This window comes from Lissotriton vulgaris, chromosome 1_1 (genome assembly GCF_964263255.1).
Source record: "Lissotriton vulgaris chromosome 1_1, aLisVul1.2, whole genome shotgun sequence".
Classification (NCBI taxonomy): domain Eukaryota; kingdom Metazoa; phylum Chordata; class Amphibia; order Caudata; family Salamandridae; genus Lissotriton; species Lissotriton vulgaris.
In genome coordinates this window covers 1,089,531,425-1,089,546,764 of record NC_141685.1, presented here as the reverse complement: position 1 = coordinate 1,089,546,764, position 15,340 = coordinate 1,089,531,425, and the positions used below count along the sequence as shown (strand labels likewise).

The 15,340-nt window shown below is 49.8% G+C and overlaps 1 protein-coding gene across 1 annotated transcript in view; it reads left to right on the top strand.

The window, feature by feature from the left end:
* Positions 1 to 15,340, top strand: part of LOC147748645 (uncharacterized) — a 126,210-nt gene that overhangs the window by 73,276 nt on the left and 37,594 nt on the right. Inside the window, exon 12 of the mRNA XM_086928368.1 lies at positions 14,315 to 14,407. Coding sequence (XP_086784494.1) covers positions 14,315 to 14,407 — 93 coding nt within the window. The remainder of the gene's footprint in view (positions 1 to 14,314; positions 14,408 to 15,340) is intronic.

The following is a 15,340-nucleotide window of genomic DNA, read 5'->3' as shown; positions in this document are numbered from 1 at the left end:
GGCAGGGACTCCGATCCCTTTGTTGCTTGCCCCGCTGAGGGTTATCAGCTTCAGCCTCTGGGCTGCCTCTGTTGTTTATGACTCACTGTGGTCTAGTGGTCTATGTTCCACTCCATGTCAATCTTCTGTCTGTGTATTTTTCACTCTTCCTCGTGAAGTGTGTGGCCGGTATCCCCGTTTGTCTCACAGGAGGCCAGGGTTCCTTCCTCGTTGACAGGATGCAGTCACTTTTGGGTATCTTGCAATTGCTGTGATCTACTCCGCACTGGTGCTGTTGGCACCTGCTGGGAAGTCTCTTTTCCCTGGGGCATTCTTCCGGAGTTCTTTCCCTTGCTTCAAGGGGTAACCCTTACTGCATGCATGTTTACTGAGCTTCAACGCCTGGTGTTGGGGGTCCTTACCCCACATCTCTCTTTTCTCTCTCTCTCTCTTTCTTGTGAGCAAGAGACCTCTGTGTCTTGGGCTGGCGTTTTTTGTCCCGGTTCTCCTTTGCCATTGGCGCCTTTGAGTACGGTGGACGGCTTGACATCCTGATACCTCAGTCTGTGGGTTTTTCTATGGGCGTGGTGTAGGCTTCATGGCACCCACTGTCTCCTTGTGTGCATCATGTCATCCACATGCATGTTTCTTCTGGTGGCCACAGTTCTGTATATCTAGGCATGGTGATGTTGTTCCCTCACCTTCCTTTCTTGGCATCCTTTGTCATGTGTGACCTACTGTCTCATCCTTCCTTGGGACGGTGTTCATTGCGAATCTGTGGGATCTGGTGTTACCTTGCACTTCTTTTTTCAGAAGTTTTTACACTTTCTTTCATCATACACTGGCCTTATTTGTTCTGTGTTTTTCCTTCTTTTATTCTGCCTGGATGACTGCCTTCTCATCAGTCCTCTGCAGGATTGTGGTGCCTTTGCCGCCCCTTCTCATAGTTTCCCTGCGGACCTTCATGAGTCTGGTGTCGGAATTGCTGGCATTTGCTGTCCCCACCGTGTTTTGGTCCATATTATTGACGGATTCCTTCTCTGGGAACTTGGTGGGTTTTCAGTCGCAGACCCCCCTCCAATGGGGTATGGCTTTGTTATCTATTCTAAGTTAAGGAATCTGCAGCTAGATGTCTCTATCAGATGCCTGAGTTACTTACCTTTGGTAATGATGTATCTGGTAGAGACACAGTATAGCGCAGATTCCTTAACGCCCATCCATCCTCCCCGTTCTGTGACGGCCTTTCAGGTGGGGTTCTGCCCACAGGCCTCCTCACAGGTGGCCTTGGCCCTCTTGAGGGGTGCTCTGGCTCGCCTGCCTCTGGGGCCGGGTGTGTTGCTCTGTTCTAGCGCATTGGCTCTCCACCCTTTCTCTATTTGGGTGGATAGGATACCTGCTTTTACTGATCTTCCGCCCAGGGGTTTCTGGCATGGAGATCCCATGTTCCTTCCACCCTACCTCTGCCTTTTGTTTCCCCTCAATTGTCTTGGGGCCCCTTTTGTTATGCTCATACACTTGAGTTGAAAGTTGTATTGGTCTATGTTCTTCTTCATAGGTCATTGTGGGGAGCTTGGTGCACGTGCTCTGATGTTACTCACTTTTGGTACTCTCGCCATGACACATGTTGTTCTGCTCTTATTGTACTTTGCAGTTCAGCCATGTGGTTACTGGCTGCCTTTCTAGCGCAGAGGTACTGCTCAGGAAACATTTTTTTCCGGATCTAGTCTGACGCCTATGGAATATTCTAAGTTAAGGAATCTGCAGCTAAACTGTGTCTCTACCAGATACATCGTTACCGAAGGTAAGTAACTCACCATCATCAGGATTCGCCATCATGTGCCCTGCTGGCAGTCCATTACATCGGACAGTTGGGTTTCGCAGATTGTCCGAAGGGGCTACTTCCTCCCCTTCAAGACTATCCCTCCCTCCATGCCACCTACTTACGAAAGGCTGATGGAGGACCATCTATCTCTTCATCTTTTGGTCAAAGGAGCCATAGAGTGCAGGTACCAGAAGTAGGTTGTGGCTGCCATTCCCGCTATTTTCTGGTGCCCACAAAGGACAGAGCTCTACGTCCTATCCTCGACCTGCGCTTTCTCAATTTCTTCCTCAAGAAGGAGAATGTCAAGATGCTCACTCTTACTCAGATCCTGACTGCCCTGGACCCAGGAGACTGGATGGTGGCATTGGACTTGCAAGACGCATACTTCCACATTCCAGTCCTGCCTGCCCACAGGCATTCCCTGCTGTTAACTGTGGGCCACAAGCTTTTTCAGTTTGTTGTGCTCCCTTTTGATATGATGGTGGTGGTTGCAGCTCATCTGGGGTGCTAGTCTTTCCCTATTTTGATGACTGGCTGTTGAAGGAAGGGTTGCCCCAGGCTGCCGTCTCCAACCTCCAGACTACGGTAGACCTCCTGCATTTGCTGAGGTTAACTATCAATGGGCCGAAGTCACACCTGACTCTTTCAGATGCTCTCTTTCATCAGAGCTGTTCTAGACATAGAGCGGTTTCGGGCCTATCCTCCTAAACGGTGAGTCCAGAATGTTCAGGTTATAATACTGATGTTTCATCCTCTATTCTGGAATTCTGTGAGACTTACTCTGAGGCTGATGAGCCTCATGGCCTCCTGCATCTTTCTTGTGATACGTGCCTGTTGGCATATGTGGGCTTTGCAGTGGGACCTGAAGTTCCAGTGAGGGCAGCATCAGGGAAATCTCTTCAACATGGTCCAGATTTCTGAGGGAACGGAGTGGTGGCTTACGAATTGCTATTGGGTCAGCATCAGACCTCTTTCCTTTACCCAACCAGATCTGACAATAGTGACGAAAGCATCTCTCCTGGGATGGAGCGGCCATCTGGGAGAGGTGGAGATCAGAGGACTCTGGTCTCCTGCGGAATCTGGCCACTACATCAAACTATTGGAGCTCAGAGCGATCCGATTGGCATTGAAAGTCTTTCTAACCTTCATCCTGGTAAGGCTTGTGCAAGTGTTCACTGACAACACCACCACCATGTGGTTCTGAAACAAGCAGGGCGGGTGGAGTCATGGACCCTTTGTCAATAGTCCCTGCATTTCTGGAAGTGGCTGGAGCAGCAGGGTATATCCCTGGTTGTTCAAAATCTGGCTGGTTCTCTGAACGCCAGAGCGGATGAACTCAGCCGAAGATGCCTAGCAGATCATGAATGACGTCTCCATTGGAGGTGGAGCAAGGACTCTTTCAACAGTGGGGAGAGCCTTGGTTAGATCTGATCGCCAGCAACAAGAATGTGCAATGTCAGTAGTGTTGCACACGGGAGTATAGCAGCTCTCGCTCAGAGACGCTTTTCTTCTCGAGTGGAGCTCAGGCCCCCTGTATGCTTTGCCGCCCATACTACTTCTGCCAGAGTTCTTAAGTTCGACCAGGTTCAAGTCATCCTTAAGCTTCCGGATTGGGCACGGATAGTCTGATGTCCTGAGCTGTTGAGCATGGCCATCGGTCCTCCGATCAGGCTGCCCCTTTGGGAGGATCTTCTGTTGCAGAAGCAGGGGAGGTTTCTCCATCTGAACTTGTCAATGCTCCGCCTTCTTGCATGGAGATTGAGCAGCGACAGTTGGCAGCTTCCGACCTTCTGCCTGAAGTCTGTAATGATCTTGGCCACTAGGCATCTCACTACCAGACTATTTACGCCTACTGTCGGCAAAATGTTTAGCATGGTGTACATAAAGACACAATAATCTCCTTTCTGCCCTCCTCTCTCAGGTTCTCTTGTTCGTTATTTCCCTTGCCCTGCAGGGCTGTGCTCTAGACACTGTTAAAAGATACCTTTCTGCATTCTCTGCTTGTCTTCAGTTGACTGACCAACCTTACCTTTTCCAATCCTCTATTGTACATAGGTTTTTGAAACGTTTACAACATATGTGTCCTCCCACTCCTTTTGTTATGCCTCACTGGGACCTTAATCTGTTCCTGAAGTTACGGATGTGCGCTCCGCTTGAGCCCTTGCATAACTGTTACCAACAAAACAGAAAGGTCCAAGGATTCCAAGGTTTAAACAACGCTTTGATAAGCTACTTTTGTAGGTAGTTGGAGACACACTCGAAGCTCTGGACCTCTTGAGCTTCATAAAGGAAGACAGGTTTGAAGAATGGAGAGTGTGTACTCCATGAGAGATCAAAAGTGTACTTGTTTGGATTAATATCCGTTCTTTCCAGTCGTCGTACAAAGGCCAGAACTACTTCAGATTGCAGTGAGACATCTTTATTGTTTTTTAGTGAAACATGGACAGCCGACACGTGTTTCGCCCCCTATTGGCGAGTTGCACTGGGGCTTCCTCAAGGCTATTTCCACATATACAGCGTATATTATTTCTGATTCCAAATAGACAGAATCCAAAAGACAAGAGTTTCAATACTCAAGGAGCAGAGTTCTTCTGTAAGTTTTTAAAGCTGACAAATGCAGTTCGGTCCCTGCTCTCAGCTCTCAGTCTGCGGGTTAGTGTATGGGTTGAATCCCGGAATCTCACTGCAATCTGAAGTAGTTCTGGCCTTTGTACGACGACTGGAAAGAACGGATATTAATCCAAACAAGTACACTTTTGATCTCTCATGGAGTACACACTCTCCATTCTTCAAACCCTTGCATAACTGTCCCTTTAGACTCCTTACTATCAAGACAGCCTTCATGATGGCAATAACTTCTGCCCGGAGGGTCAGTGAGCTTCAGGCCTCGTCATCCAAGCCTTATCTAAACATCTACCCAGACAAAGTGGTGCTGCGCACAAGAGCATCCTTTCTTCCAAAAGTGGTCACTACATTTCATGTAGACCAAAAAACCACTCTGCCTACTTGTTATGCTCTGCCTCATACCTCGAAGGAAGAGGCGCAACTTCACCATCTGGACCCAAAAGAGCATTGTCGTTCTACCTTGACCGCACTAAAGAGTAATGCATAGATGACCAACTCTTTGTGGGGTATGTTGCAGCGAAAAATAGGACAGGAGGTGCAGAAGAGGGCTATCTCACAATGGATTTTATTCTGCAACAAAATCTGCTATGCATTGGCCAAGAAGCAACCCCCTGAGGGTTTGCATGCTCATTCCACCAGAGCTAAAGCTGCAACCACAGCTGGCGACGTTCCGGTCCTGGACCTCTGCCAGGCAGCATACTGGGCTTCCCTGCACACATTTATCAAACACTACTGTCTGGAAAGTCAGGTCTGTAGCAATGGGCACTTTGCCCGTTCAGTCCTGAAGGACTTAAATGTAAATGTAAATGTATTGGCATTTATATAGCGCACTACTTACCCGTAGGGTCCCAAGGCGCTTCGACCGCTGCGAAATCCTTCCTGGCTTCCCTGAGAGATGGTCCCTTAATGGGTATCTCCAGGGTGAGACCAGGCATCCCCCGCGGTCTGGTGGGGCCGTTAGTGAAGATGAGGCAAGCTAATGCCCAGAGTTGCCGAGTGTGATCGCTGATCAGAGTGGGCACCGAGGCGAGAGAATTATCGAGTCCGCTGACCCTGGTCCAGAAACCTGCCGCGCCGGGAATCGAACCCTGGTCCCGGGCCGTCCTCTGCTCTCGGGTCTGCCGCCTCTAACCAGTGAGCCACACTACTTCACAATCATCATTCATGTGAAATTGGTCTGCAGACCCCCCTCTGTGGAGGTTTTGCTCGGGTATCTATTCCAAGGTAAGGAATCTGTGGCTAAAAGTATCTACTTACCTTTGGTAATGCATTATCTGATAGAGACTCTATTTAGTCGCAGATTCCTACTGACCCACCCATTCCCCACTCTCTGAACTGATTTCTAGGGACATGGCTTTCTCATTTCAGGGCTATAGTTTTCCTCACCAGTGGTCGGTGTACGTAGTGACTCCGCACTTCTGGCGTAGAAAGTAGCAAAAAGTAAGGTCTGCACACCTGGGAGGCCCTTATATAGGCACTGTGAATATCACTATTGACCAGGGCCAGGACCCCTGGTCAAATCCTGGCCTACTCAGCGGATGAGCTGTAGGCACTAGAGCACAGAGTTCACCCCCTGGACAAGCTGGTGGAAGACAAATTGAGGTCAGAGAACATACTTGCTAAGCAAGGGAGAGGAGTGAGAACTGCCACTCAGTCCCATATCCCTCAGGGTGCGGGCAAAGGAAACCTTTGAGATTAAGGTCAGTAGTACTAAATACACGATCCCGCCAGAAACATAACCTAGATATCTTCTCGCTCCTACATGATGAAGCCCCAGACATCCTAGCAGAAACAGAAACCTGGCTAGAAGGAGGCTCAGGTCCAGATATTATAGCAGCCCTTTCCATGGACTATGAAGAGGGGCGGGTGTAGCACTGTTATACAACAAGCATTTAGTAGTAGAAAGGCTAGTTGCTGAGAGCCTAGACCGCGCAAAACGTTTAGGGGCAAAAATAAGCTACAAATCCTCTTGCCTGGCAGTAATGGTGGTGTACCCCCCCTTGCCCCCACCCCCTCCCCAAAAGACCCCCTTGTTCAACGAGCTACTCACTGAAATAGTCAGTGACCTACACTCAAGGTACCAACAACTCCTGGTGGTGGGGAACTTCAACTACCACTGGGACAAGATGCCTAGAGAGTCGCATGCCAGCCAGCTGGAGGAGGCCATGGCCACAATGGGGCTACTACAGCTTGTGGAATCCCCCACCCACGATAAGGGACTCACCTTAGATCTCATCTGGACCACTCAGCCACCGGCTGGTCTGACAGATGTCAGACCACTACCTGATCAGATTCCTGGTCCCTCTGGCCAGGCGACCCACGCAACCACCCTCGGAATGGAGGGTAGTACGAAGGTGGAGCCAAATCGAGGCAGGCAGGCAGCCTAGGGGTTGCTCTGAGAGGAAACTCTCCTAGGAGGTTACAGCTTGAGGGCCATGATCAGGAGAGTGAGTCTCTCTAACAGGCTGAGAGATGCCGTCAATAAGGTGGCACCTGCCCGGAAGGAAAGGGTGAGGCACAAGCGCAAGGGGGCCCTCTGGTTCACTGAGGAACTAAGGGGAAAGAAACAAACCCTACGCCAACACGAGGCAGTGGCGTAAATTATTTGACCCAGAGGTGCTCAAGGAATATAAAGCCATGTCAGCCACATAAAAAAAAGCCATCATTACAAGAAAGGCCGAGTACTATGAGGCCAGGATTAGGAAGGCAGAAAACATGCAGAAAGAAACTTTTAGAATATTGAAGGAACTAGGTCAAAAACAGGAGCAGGAAACAATTGCCAGCCCAGAAGATTGCAACAGGTTCCAGATCATCTTCTTGCACAAGGTCAGGGACATTCTAATCGACATGAACAATAACCATACCAGTCAGAAGCACCTGGTTGTGGAAGCACCGCCATGCAACCACAGCAAGATACTCTCCACCTTTCTGATGCTAGACCGAGACTCTATGTTCCATATTACGACTTGAATCAAGTTAGGATCGCCAGTGGACCCCTGTCCACCAAGGGTGTTCAAAATGGCTCTACCAGTAATAGACAGAGAGATTCCCGCTGTGATTAATCAATCTCTGACAAGTGGGAGGGTCCCCATTAACTTCAAGGAAGCCAGGGTAACACCTCTGCTGAAGAAGGCAGGGGCAGATGTCGCCAACCTGAAGAACTATATGCCCATATCTCAGTTCCCCTCTCTGGCCAAAGTAATGGAACAGCACGTCCTTCAAATACTATCACAATTCATCGAGAAACAACAGTTACTCCAGGTACGACAGGCAGGCTTAAGGGCCCACCATAGCACAGAGCTGGTGATGCTATCGGTGTTGGATGAGCTCAGGCTTACAGCCGACAGCAGGAAGCCTTGTGCCCTAATTCTGCTAGACCTCATAGCCGCGTTCAACATGGTGAACCACGATCAACTACTGGCCTGCATCTTTGATATGGGTATATGTGGGGTGGTACATCAATGGATCTCCTCCTTTCTGACAGATTGGACACAAAGGATCCAACTAGCAGACCGTGTGTCCAACAAAGGGGCACTGACCTGCGGAGTCCCACAAGGCTTTGCGCTGTCCCCACTTCTCTCCAACATCTATCTCCAGCCACTGGTGGCAGCTCTGTCCCTAACGGACTGTCAGGTATTCAATTACACAGATGACACACAATTAATCCTTCAAATTCACAGCTTCTCTCAAGCACATTTGCGTGTACAAAGTATTCTCAGGTACACAGTCAACTGGATGATGGCCATCTTGATCAAAGTCAGTCCGGACAAAACAGAGGTCCTAGTCATTACCACGGGAAGTAACCCTTGACGGACCTCTTCTGGCCACAAGAGTTAGGCGCCACACCCACACCAGTACTGGTTGTAAAGAGCTTAGGCATCAAATTAGATGCCAAGCACACCATGTCGAACCAAGTGTCCACTGTGGTTGTGACCCGTTTGGGCCAGATGAGTCAACTGAGGAAACTGGCACCTATCCTATCATTTTCAACTCTGCAGATGGTGGTGTCGGCAATTATTGTGTCTTGTCTGGACTACGGCAACGCCTTATATATTAGACTATCGGAGAAGCTGTTACGCAAGCTGCAAGTAACTATGAACGATGCAGCGAGGCGAATCTTCAAGCTCCCAAGACGCTCACGTGCCGCACCTCTTTTGCAGCAGCTGCACTGGCTCCCCGTCAACCAGCGAGCCAGGTTTAAGGGCCTTTGCATCACCCACAAAGCCCTTCATGGACAAGCCCCAGTATACATCAAGGAGCGCATGGGGAGCTACGTGCCAGGACTCACCCTCCGTTCGTCCTAGGCAGGCCTGCTGTCCGCGGTTCATCAAAACCACAAAAGGCGGGCAAGCTTTCTCTGTCCTGATCCCGCAGCTATGGAACAAGCTACTACGCAAAGAAACCGCCCTTCTCTCATTTTAGAAAAAACGTAAGACCCTCCTACTCACAGAGGCCTGGGAACAACATGTGCTTTGATCTGGTGTACTGTCAGATAGCCAATGGTGGGGTTTCAGCAACTCTATCTCAGCGCAAAGAGACCTGCCGGTGAGTATGCTCTTCACAAATCCCAATTAACATAACACTGTAACCTGTGGCATGCTCTTCTACTGGACTTCCAGCATGCTCGGTCGGACCTTGTTGGCTCCTCTTCCCACCCCCGTGCGGTGGGACACACTTGAAATGCATGTGAGGTAATGGGCAAGCTGCTCACTGTGTGCACAGGCGGTAGAGGTCTGGTCTGCGTCATGCATTGCAGACGTAATTCATTATCAACGTCTCCCCATTACTCTCAGGTTATGAAACTCCTTCTGGACCTGAACTCTTCGTCTTGCTGAACCCAAGCCAGTTCCACCAAAGCTCTTGCTAGCTCCTCATGATGACCTTTATTTCCACAGAGCCACACTATTCTAAAGGATCTTTTTGCATATGATGCTGGCATATATACTGAATTATCTTATACAGAAACAATGCCCTGTAATACTCATTCACTGTGTTGGAAACCTTTCAGACATTTCAAGGTGTCCACCATCTATTGTGGTAACATTTCATCATACCAATACTTTCGAATTTGGAGAAAAGAGAACACAATGTCGTTAATGTATTCATTAACCCATATTTGTACTTTGGTATTCAATATGAGGTGCCCACCAAGAGGGTCTGACACCCCCATGTGTAGTAATTTCACTGGTGGAGCATCACTCTGCCGTTCTCCGCCACTGCTGTGTTATTATTCTCGTGGTGCCATTGTTAATTGTTCCTTCTGCACTCGTATTGATACTTCCATCAGATCTCCTGTGCCCCCCTCAGCCGCTGTCATTAGTGGCTCGGTAACCCCACCATTCATTGTTGTTTAGCCATCCAGTTTCCCTCACTAGTGCCCTTCTCTGCTTTGAGTCCCCTTTGCATCATTGGAAAGTCCTTCATCATCCGCCTGCCTCCGGCCCTTCGTCCCTGCTTCGTGGGCACTCACTCAAGACTGTTTTCCCCTTTCGACAGGGACCACTTTTGCTGCATGTCGTTGGTGTCCTCCCTGACCCTTGTCTCATTTGGCTTCAGCAGGGGCTGCAGCCAGGCAGCTCCCTGGCCCGTGCACCATCCTCCCTTACCAGGTCTTTTAACCTATGTCCCACCACTACGGAGCTGCCTAGTGGCCCCCTGCTCTCCCATTCTACAGCGGCTTCTGTGTGGGGCATATCAGGGCCCCTCTGCTTAGTCCATCCTTCTTTGCCCTAAATAGCCCTCTCGCTAGTTTTCACCCATTTGTGAGAGGTCCATTGAAGTGGAACTGTTCTCCTGGGAGGTTTTAGCACCCTGAACTGCATTCCTGGTGAACCCTTGCACCAAGGGGTGTGCTCCCTAAGGCTGGCTCACCTGCGCCTCTCCCTCTGTGCCTGGTTGATGGTGGCACCTCTACCAGTTGATGTTGGTGTCTCTGCCGGTATCATCTGCTGCCACTTGTCTGTATGTGGTTCCTTCACAGACTCCACCTGTCTCTCCCCTTTATTTATCTCACCTTCTGTCTTTTGGGTCCAAAGATTTCTCCTGTGACCACAAACCTTGCCTAGCTCCTTCATTGTACCCCCCCACCCCCCACCCCCCTCCCCTTTTCAGGAAGTGGCTGATTAAACATAGGCCCTCCCTCAGGGGCAGCTCCTCCATTGGAGCAGAGGAATATCACCCCACATAAATTACTCCCAAAGCCCCAGAGATGAAAAATAAAATGGTAATTCAAGAGAGCGTCAGGAAGGGGAGGAGCCGCTGCTGAGTGACAGCAGAAGGAAAAAGGGTAGGCTGTCTATGCACTGTTAAAAGTGCACATGTCTTTTTGGCCAGCCGTCTTGGACGGCCAGCCACACTTGTGCAGTTTAAATTTCTCTAACCTAGCTGTTTTAAGACAGCTGGGTTAGAGCAAGTGCAGGACTCCAGAGCGCTGTGGAGCTCTGAGTAAGACCACTCCCTCCAATCAAGGTGCTGCTCTAATGCATGAGAGCAGCGGCAGGATTGGTTAAGGCACTTTCCTGGTAGACGGGCTGTATATGAAGAAAAAGAAGACGTCCAGTGTGTCTCGGTAAGTGTTTCATTAGATTTTATTTGCGTTTGCTGCCCCCTGTTCCCCAATAGATGCTATGCGGCACTGCCCTTCCCCATCCCTTCGCCTTCAGATGGAAGGGAAGCCACAAGCAGGACCAATGGTTGGGACAGTGGTCCGCCACAATCTGCTGTACTCCATAGAGACCTCGTGGGGTCCTGACTCCACTAACGGCAAACCATCTGACATGCACAAAACTGATGTTGCGTGCTCCATGTCCCTTACAGGCAGAGTGAATCCGCAATCTATCTTCAAACAAGGTCACAAGCTAAAAAAATACTCCATGCATCCCAGGCATAGGTTGCCAACATTTTTCATCAAAAAGCGGAAGGCGCACTCATTGAAATAGGACACTAATTCTTCTCAGTCCAAAGAGTTAAATTCTTTATTTCGGTAATTTTACCAAGACATTCATACAGCCAACGCGTTTCGTTCCATGTGGGAACTTCGTCAGAGCTCCAATAGGGAAGTGCCCAATTGGCATGGCAACTGGAAAATATGGTCAATACGAGCTATCATAGATAAAAACCAGCACAGGAAAGCATTATCCAAGGAAAATGTATGTGCTGTCTGCTTTGGGGGTTTAGAAGGCAGCAAGGAGGTGCATAATGAACGATTGTTCTTTCTTGGTTACTTTGCTGGGAGTCGCTGTCTAGGATCCAGCTTACGTAGCTTCCCGGAAGCCGAATACGAGCTTCTTCTGATCATTCCTTCATTTGTCCTTTAATGTAGGTTCCTGCTAAGCTTATTTGCTGTTCTGGAGCCGAATACAAGCTTCTTTTCATTATTCCATCTGTCCCTGGAGTAGCGGGCTACTAAGTTTACACGTATTTGTCTACGGAAAATGTTAGTTTTTCACCCAATTGTGATAACTGGGATCCTTGGGTGTTAACTAACGACAGGAGCACCAGACACATACTTTTTCCTTGAATGATGCTTTCCTGTGCTGGTTTTTATCTATGATAGCTCGTATTGAACATATTTTCCAGTTGCCATGCCAATTGGGCACTTACCTATTGGAGCCCTGACGAAGTTACCACATGGAACGAAACACATTGGCTGTATGAATGTCCTGGTAAAATTACCGAAATAAAGAATTTAACTCTTTAAAATGAGAAGAATTAGTGTCACACTTCAATGAGTGCGCCTTCCGCTTTTTGATGAAACCTATTGACCGGAATTTTGCCCTGGGACGACGGGGACTGGAAGTGTGTCGCACCAAAGTTGGACTCATTGTCAATACTTTTGTCTTGGTTGTGCTTGACCTTGGTCGGTCGTCCTGTTCTTTATTCTTTGCATAGGTTGCCAACATCATTATGCAACTCCGTGCTGCCTTCTAAACCCCCAAAGCAGACAGGACGCTTCCCGCACGTCTGCCACAGGCCCACACTCTGCACTCACCTGCCCTCTTCTCCACTCACCTGCTCTGTACTCGAGTTCATTGTATTCTCTACTCTCAAGCACTGTATTCTCAATCTACTCGTGTTCACCAGCTGTGTTCTGCACTGACCTTTCCTGTTCCTCACTCATCTTTCCTGCTCCTCACTCATCTTTCCTGTTCTGCGCTCACCTTTCCTGTTCTGTGCTCACCTTTCCTGTTCTGCGCTCACCTTTCCTGTTTTGCGCTCACCTTTCCTGTTTTGCGCTCACCTGTTTTGCGCTCACCTTTCTGTTTTACGCTCACCTTTCTGTTTTACGCTCACCTTTCCTGTATAGTGCTCACCTTTCCTGTTCTGCGCTCACCTTTCCTGTTCTGCGCTCACCTTTCCTGTTCTGCGCTCACCTTTCCTGTCCTGCGCTCACTTTTCCTGTTTTGCTCTCACCTTTCCTGTTGTTTGGGTCTAACCTTTCCTGTTTTGCGCCCACCTTTTCTGTTTTGCGCCCACCTTTTCTGTTTTGCGACCACCTTTCCTGTTCTGCGCTCACCTTTCCTGTTCTGTGCTCAACTTTCCTGTTCTGCGCTCACCTTTCCTGTTCTGCGCTCACCTTTCCTGCTTTGCGCTCACCTTTCCTGCTTTGCGCTCACCTTTCCTGCTTTGCGCTCACCTTTCCTGCTCTGCGCTCACCTTTCCTGCTCTGCGATCACCTTTCCTGTTCTGCGCTCACCTTTCCTGTTCTGCGCTCACCTTTCCTGTTCTGCGCTCACCTTTCCTTGTACTGCGCTCACCTTTCCTTGTACTGCGCTCACCTTTCCTTGTACTGCGCTCACCTTTCCTGTTCTGCGCTTACCTTTCCTGTGCTGCGCTCACCTTTCCTGTGCTGCGCTCACCTTTCCTGTGCTGCGCTCACCTTTCCTGTTCTGCACTCACCTTTCTTGTTCTGTGCTCACCTTTCCTGTTCTGCGCTCACCTTTCCTGTTCTGCGCTCACCTTTCCTGTTTTGCGCTCACCTTTCCTGTTCTGCGCTCATCTTTCCTGTTCTGCGCTCATCTTTCCTGTTCTGCGCTCACCTTTCCTGTTCTGCGCTCACCTTTCCTGTTCTGCGCTCACCTTTCCTGTTCTGCGCTCACCTTTCCTGTTCTGCGCTCACCTTTCCTGTTCTGCGCTCACCTTTCCTGTTCTGCACTCAACTTTCCTGTTTTGCGCTCACCTTTCCCCTCCTGTTTTGCACTCACCTTTCCTGTTTTGTGCCCACCTTTCCTGTTTTGCGCTCACCGTTCCTGTTTTGCGCTCACCTTTCCTGTTTTGCGCTCACCTTTCCTGTTTTGCGCCCACCTTTCCTGTTTTGCGCCCACCTTTCCTGTTTTGCACCCACCTTTCCTGTTCTGCGCTCACCTTTCCTGTTCTGCGCTCACCTTTCCTGTTCTGCGCTCACCTTTCTTGTTCTGCGCTCACCTTTCCTGTTCTGCGCTCACCTTTCCTGTTTTGCGCTCACCTTTCCTGTTTTGCGCTCACCTTTCCTGTTTTGCGCTCACCTTTCCTGTTTTGCGCTCACCTTTCCTGTTTTGCGCTCACCTTTCCTGTTTTGCGCTCACCTTTTCTGTTCTGCGCTCACCTTTCCTGTTCTGCGCTCACCTTTCCTGTGCTTCACTCACCTTTCTTGTGCAGCACTCACCTGCCCTGTTCTGATCTCAGCTTGCATGATTCACTAGTCATCTACCCAGTGTTTTCTTCTCACCTGCCCTGTATTTTCTGTCCCTTTGCTTTCACCTGCCCTGTTATATACCCACACGGCCCTGTGTTGTTTGTTGGCTTGGCTTACATTCTCCTGCTCTGTGCTTTCTACTTGCCTCCCCGGTGTTCCCAACCATCCTGTGTCTGCTAACCTGTTCTCGCTCTGCTCCTCTCCCACGTGTACAGGGCCTTAAGGATGAAGTGGGTACGGACAAGATCCTGCTGGGAATGTTTGTGTATGAAAAGGAGCTGGAGCCTGCCCAGACCTGGGCCTTGGAGGTGGGTGATTGTCTACATCATTCTTCTACCTCTTCCAGCCTCTGTTTTTCTCCTGTTGGCTTAAGTCTCGAATTTAGAGTAGAAATCTTAACACAAATGGCCCACACACTAATTTATCCCACCAGCCCTTCGGGCACTGCCTGATTGTCCTATAGGCCAGTAGGACCGTGGGCACACCGAAACCTGGTTAATATACCAGAGCCTCTATACCAGCATAACTGCTAAATGGACTCCTATGCCCGCTTCTCAGACTGCCTCTGGGTGACTGGCCTAATGGGTCCACCTTCCCACAAGGCTCCAAGGTGGCCAGAGCCTGGGAAGGAACCAGTGTAACGGGAGCGGTGAATGAACACCGAAGCCCGCACCTGCGTACAGATGAGACTCCGGAGAGGGTGCTGCAGGTCATTGAAGTCACTCTAGCACTGTTAGTAATGCACTCATATACTCCTCTGAGGCCACTGCCAGTGTTGGGGAGCCTGGTTAACCCAGTGTAATCATGGCATAGGCACAAGGTCACATGGGTGGCAGTCCAACCCTGTGGCTGCCCACTTATTCTATCAGTTATTTTTCAGACCAGTCAACATCAAAATAAAAGCCGCCGTGTGAGAAGGGGCGAGGCCTTGGAGTGGCGGGGTAATGTTCTGAGTACTACCCTTGAGACCCGTCTGCCATGTACACCGTCCCGGGGCTGGACAGGCTGTACCGGGCACCGGGCATTTCCTCAGTGGGCCCGAGGGGTGGGGGTCGGTTTTCTGTCTGTGGGGGACGGTTTTGCAGCAGTGCCTCAATATCCGCCCCCTGTAACAAAAGCGGGAACAGTGCTTTTTACTGCCAGGGCTGGTTGCTGTTCCCAGTCTGGACCTGTCCCGCCCCCATCGACCTCCTTCTCCCTCCAATAAAACAAAAAACACAAAGATTGGCGGGCTGCAGCCA